The sequence below is a fragment of the Austrofundulus limnaeus genome, unplaced genomic scaffold (genome assembly GCF_001266775.1).
Source record: "Austrofundulus limnaeus strain Quisiro unplaced genomic scaffold, Austrofundulus_limnaeus-1.0 Scaffold2, whole genome shotgun sequence".
In the NCBI taxonomy this organism is placed as follows: Eukaryota; Metazoa; Chordata; class Actinopteri; order Cyprinodontiformes; family Rivulidae; genus Austrofundulus; species Austrofundulus limnaeus.
The window spans coordinates 1,652,873-1,658,545 of record NW_013952404.1 but is presented as its reverse complement, the minus strand read 5'-3'; the positions used below and the strand labels follow the sequence as shown (position 1 = coordinate 1,658,545).

At 37.9% G+C, this 5,673-nt stretch overlaps 1 protein-coding gene across 1 annotated transcript in view; it reads left to right on the top strand.

Moving 5' to 3' along the window:
* Window positions 1–5,327, top strand: part of wdr35 (WD repeat domain 35) — a 16,067-nt gene extending 10,740 nt beyond the window's left edge. The window contains exons 22-28 of the mRNA XM_014010093.1: window positions 304–436; window positions 549–659; window positions 1,012–1,176; window positions 3,423–3,563; window positions 3,733–3,889; window positions 4,515–4,755; window positions 5,001–5,327. Of these exons, the coding sequence (XP_013865547.1) occupies window positions 304–436; window positions 549–659; window positions 1,012–1,176; window positions 3,423–3,563; window positions 3,733–3,889; window positions 4,515–4,755; window positions 5,001–5,151 (1,099 nt within the window). The 3' untranslated portion in view covers window positions 5,152–5,327. The remainder of the gene's footprint in view (window positions 1–303; window positions 437–548; window positions 660–1,011; window positions 1,177–3,422; window positions 3,564–3,732; window positions 3,890–4,514; window positions 4,756–5,000) is intronic.
* Window positions 5,328–5,673: the final 346 nt, after the last annotated feature.

Sequence of the window (5,673 nt, the reverse complement as noted above, 5' to 3'; positions counted from 1 at the left end):
TTTTATGAGAGTATAACATTATAACATGATATAAAACTCAAAAAAGTTGATTTTACATGATATTGCCCCTTTAAAATACTTAGCGTTTCAACAGAAATGTATCAAAGTGTTGTAAGTTAAACTCTAAAATATAGGCCCTAAAACATGAAAAGCCAAACCAATAACATTAAAATAAAAAATAGAAAAGATGCAGTATTTTAAACGTAAAATTTTGCACAAATGTTCTAAGTACTAAAATACTTCAAATAATAAATGTTCTAAAAGATCTGTTCCTCAGTTAAGCTGAAATGTCCTCTTTTTAAGGGTCATGGCAGTGCAGAACTACCTTCAGGGTCATAATGTGGAGAAGCTGGCAGAGTGTTACTACATGTTGGAGGACTACGACGGCCTCGAGAGGCTGACTGCAGATCTGACTGAGAATCATACTCTGTTACAGGTGAGTCAACTTATCAGCTGTAAGTTTTTTTCTTTTCTTTTTTGTCTTCACATACATCTGAATTATTTTATTTTATCATTCTACCATTTCCTCTCTATTGTCCATGTTGTAGGATATTGGGCAGATGTTTACCAATGTGGGGATGTGTGAACAGGCTGTGAATGCCTACTTGAAGTGCAGCCAGCCAAAAGCTGCCGTGGACACGTGTGTCCATCTAAACCAGGTGAGAGACGGGCAGAAAACTTCTGGCGCCAGAGATTCTGAGTTATTCTGAGAGAGCAGCAGTCAGCCTGGCACCTGCTGTCGTCCCACCATCCTGCTGATGGATGGTTAGCTCTGAAGTGTGAAAAGGAAATTTAATATTTTACTGTAAAATAATGGCATTTTTAAAGTAAACTAAACTGAAGTGAGCCTCTGCGATTCTATGTGGGACCATAGCTGGCTTTAGTGTAAAATCTATTGTATTGTCTGTTTGCAAATGTTTTAAAACTAAGCAGACTTTATGTTTTTTTCTTCTGATTGTAATGTTAAATTAATGTGCTTATTTTCTTATTATTAACTGTTTTTTTTGTCAGTGGAACAAAGCTGTGGAACTAGCAAGGACTCACAACATGAAGGAGATTAAATCTCTTCTTTCCAAATATGCCTCATATCTTCTGGAGAACAATAAAACTTTGGAGGCGGTAGAACTCTATCGAAAAGCCCACCACTTCCTCGATGCAGCTAAACTCATGTTTAAGGTGAGTTTAGTGTTTTTATATACTTTAATTAAAGTTATTTTTTTACAAAGTAATGCAACAAGAATATCAGCTGAAACAGTTAAGTTGCTTCTCAAAATGATACAGCGGGTAAAATAAGWATTGAACACGTCACCATTTTTCTCAGTAAATATATTACTAGAGGTGCTAATGACATGAAATTTTCACCAGATGTRGGTAACAACCCAAGTGATCCATACATACAAAGAAATCAAACCATAAATATCCAGAAATGAAGTTATTTGTAATAATGTGGAATGGCACAGGGAAAAAGTATTGAACACACTTACTGAAATTTATCTAATACTTTGTACAAAAGCCTTTGTTGTCAATGACAGCTTCAAGACGCCTCCTGTATGGAGAAACTAGTGGCATGCATTGCTCAGGTGTGATTTTGGCCCATTCTTCCACAAACAGTCTTCAAATCTTGAAGGTTTCGTGGACCTCTTCTATGAACTCTGATCTTTAGTTCTTTCCATAGATTTTCTGTTGGATTCAGGTCAGGTGATTGGCTGGGCCATTCCAGCAGCTTTAGTTTCTTTCTCTGAAACCATCTGAGAGTTTCCTTGYCTTTGTGTTTGGGCTCATTGTCTTGTTGAAATGTCCAGCCACGTTTCATCTTCATCATCCTGGTAGATGGAAGCAGATTTTTATCAAGAATGTCTCTGTACATTTTTCCATTTATCCTTCCTTCATTTATTTGAAGTCACCTCCAAACTTCACTGTTGGTATGGTGTTTTTGGGCTGATGTGCAGTGCCATTTGACCTCCAAACATGATGTGTATTCTGGCATCCAAACAGTTCAATGTTGGTCTCATCTGACCAGACTATATTCTCCCAGTATTTCACAGGCTTGTCTAAATGTTGTGCAGCAAACTTTAAAGGAGCTTCAACATGCTGTTTCTTCATCAGTGGAGTCTTGCGTGGTGAGCGTGCATACAGGCCATGATGGTTCAGTGCATTACTTATTGTTTTCTTTGAAACAATCGTACCTGCTAATTCCAGGTCTTTCTGAAGCTCTCCACAAGTGGTCCTTGGCTCTTGGACAACTCTTCTGATAATTCTTTTCACTCCTCTGTCAGAAATCTTGTGAGGAGCACCTGGTCGTGGTTGGTTTATGGTGAAATAATGTTCTTTCCACTTCTGAATTATGGCCCCAACAGTGCTCACTGGAACCTTCAGAAGTTTAAACATTCTTCTGTAACCGATGCCATCATTATGCTTTGCAACAATAAGGTTGTGAAGGTCTTGAGAGAGCTCTTTACTTTTACCCATCATCAGATGGTTCTTGTGTGATACCTGGCCATCATTTGGGACTGAACCAGCTGATATTAACTTGCACTGACAAGGGGCAGGCTTGCTTTCTAATTACTGAGAGAGTTCAGCTGGTGTCTTGGCTTTCCATGCCTTTTTACACCTCCCTTTCTTCATGTGTTCAATACTTTTTCCCTGTGCCATTCCACATTATTACAAATAACTTCATTTCTGGACATTTATGGTTTGATTTCTTTGTATGTWTGGATCACTTGGGTTGTTACCAACATCTGGTGAACATTTCATGTCATTAGCACCTCTAGTAATATATTTACTGAGAAAAATGGTGACGTGTTTAATACTTGTTTTACCCGCTGTATATTCTGCTTTAAAAGTATTCAGTTTCTATTTTTATTGTTTTCTAGATTGAATTTTTAAAATATTTTTTCCTCTTTTTATTTTACGACAGTTGCAAACATTAAAATTATTATTTTTATTATTTTTTTTTGCCTGTAATAAACTGTATTCTTATAGATTTCGAAAGTTATTCACAGGGAAATTTTCATGTTTTCCTTCACCAAATCAAATATCTGTTGGACAAAAAATGTTCTTTGAAAAGTATTCTGAGCAGAGTTCACACTGCCTCTGTTTACTCTAAAGAAGATTTATGAGTTTGTGGCTCCTGAACMTTGGCTTCACAGTTCGACTGTGTGTTTTGGCGTGACCACCAGTTCTTCTAAAACAAAATTTATTTTGGATCTTTAAAGGGGTCTATAGTAGTTCAGTGATCCCTGCTGCAGTCTGGTTAAACCGAGGCTGCAGGCTGCGTCAGGAAGAGCATCTTGCTTGAAACAGTTGCCAAATATTTTATCATTGCTGATTTATTTTTTTTTACGTATCTTGTACATTTAAAATAAGACAGAATTTCAGCTACTTGTGTAAAATTTGGAGTTGTTCTARGTTTATGTTTACAGATTGCAGAAGACGAGGCAAAGAAAAGAAGCCGACCTTTGAGGGTGAAGAAGCTTTATGTTCTGGCAGCACAGCTTGTTGAAAGCTACCATGAGCAGGTGAAGACGTCGCAGCAGAGCAAAGCCAAAGGAAACGAGTCAAAGGTAAATCACTGCCTACAGTTTAGTGTACACTCTGAGTTTAGACACTGTTCTGTGTTTATTCAAAAAAGCTTTCATCACATTAGGGGCTGTGAAACAAACAATCATAAAATAACTGAAGTGTTTTTAATGAAATTGTGCAACACTTTTTGTATTGTTTTTGTGCAATTAGACAGCATTCGCACTCGCTGGCCTTCTGGAAGAAGATGCCATCTCTTCAGACAATCGTCTTATAGACAACGCCTGGCGAGGAGCTGAAGCGTATCACTTCTTCCTGCTTGCTCAAAGGCAGCTGTACGCAGGCCACACAGAGAATGCGATGCGCACCGGTACGATGACATAATCACCTACACAGGGTAGTTTTTACAGGAACTGGTAATAGTTAATGCACTACAGCATATCTGAAATTAATTTACTTTAATTTTAAGTGTGAAAGGCAGGTGCAATATTTTTCATTATCTCTTACTTTCTTCTTAACTGCAGGTTTTAAGTACTCTCTTACAAAGTGGGTTACTTGTTAAAAAATATTTTTCTAATATCTATGTTAGATGTGGCACTTGCTTTAGTTATAACAAAATTAGGAAACAAATTCAGAACACAGGGTATGTGCACCAACTTTGGTTTTATTTTAGATATCTGTTGCCATCTAGTGGTGGATAACTGTTTTACTGAAATTGTTTTGCCATTAAAATTCGTGGGTAAAAAACTCTTTTTTTGACACGAGTCATCTGATTACACTTTTTATTGAGATTGTTTTCTGTGAATTATATGGATTGGATTTTAGTCCAAACTAGGAAAACTATGATGTGATGCTGAGGTCCTTTTTTTAATCTTTCGTCAAACCATTTAGTTTAAGTTGAACATCAGTCTGCTGTAAAACTGCCGAGTGGAAATGAATTAGTTTCCAAAGCTTGAGTTTAAYTCTGACTCTACTTTGTGTCGTCCATCATCTAGCCCTCCACCTGCGTGAATTTGAAGACATCATCCCTGCCGTGGAGATCTACTCCCTGCTTGCCCTCTGCTCTGCAGTCAGCCGGGCCTTCAGCACTTGCTCGAAGGCCTTCATCAAGCTGGAGTCCCTGGAGAGTCTGAGCCCCGAGCAGCAGCAGCTCTACGAAGATCTGGCTCTGGAGATCTTCACTAAATACCCCCCAAAAGACAGCTTCATGATAGAGGCGGATATCTCAACAGAGGGGTGAGAATCAACGCAGAGTCGTATCACACAGTCAGCTCAACCCTAAATATGAGATTATGGACTGAAACTGATAATTTAATCAGAATAARGTCTTTTTATGTGTCTTACACACTTCTTTCATTCAATTAAAAGATGACAAAAACTCAGAAAGCAATAAACGGGTGGAGCTCTTGATCTGTCTTACAGTATTCCAAACTATTTCTTGAAATTCTTTTAACCAGTTCTGCTTTCCTGTTTCCTTTCAGGTCCGAGGGAAAAGTTCCCACATGCATCGTGACGGGTCTGCCTATCCAGGAGTACCAGTTTTGGATGTGCAGCGTGTGCAAACGCTGTGCTCTGGAGCAGAAGATTAGTAAATACCGCTACTGCCCGCTGTGCCACAGTCCTTCAGCYTAATCTACAAAGTTTCACATGAAGATTTTAGTTCAAAAAAAGGAAACTTTCAAACTTGTTCTTTGTTTCAGACAATTAACGCTGACGCCATAAGTTGGTCAGTTGTAACATCTGACTTTTCATTTTCAAATGCAAATTGTGAAGAACGTACATGTTTTAATCATCTATAAATGGTTTAGACTATTAACAGACAGATGTGAGTTTATTGTATTAAAATCTGGTTTGTCTAATTCAAACCGTCTCTGAGTAACAGAATCAAATGCAAAAAGTGTTGCAACTGTCCCAAGCTGTAAACTTTTTAACCGTTGCGGAATGGTTTACCTCGCTGAGAATTCATCACTTACAGCGGGTAAAATAAGTATTGAACATGTCACCATTTTCCTCAGTAAATATCTTACTAGAGGTGCTAATAACATGAAATTTTCACCAGATGTCGGTAACAACCCAAGTGATCCATACATACAAAGAAATCAAACCATAAATGTCCAGAAATGAAGTTACAGTGGTTTGCAAAAGTATTCATAC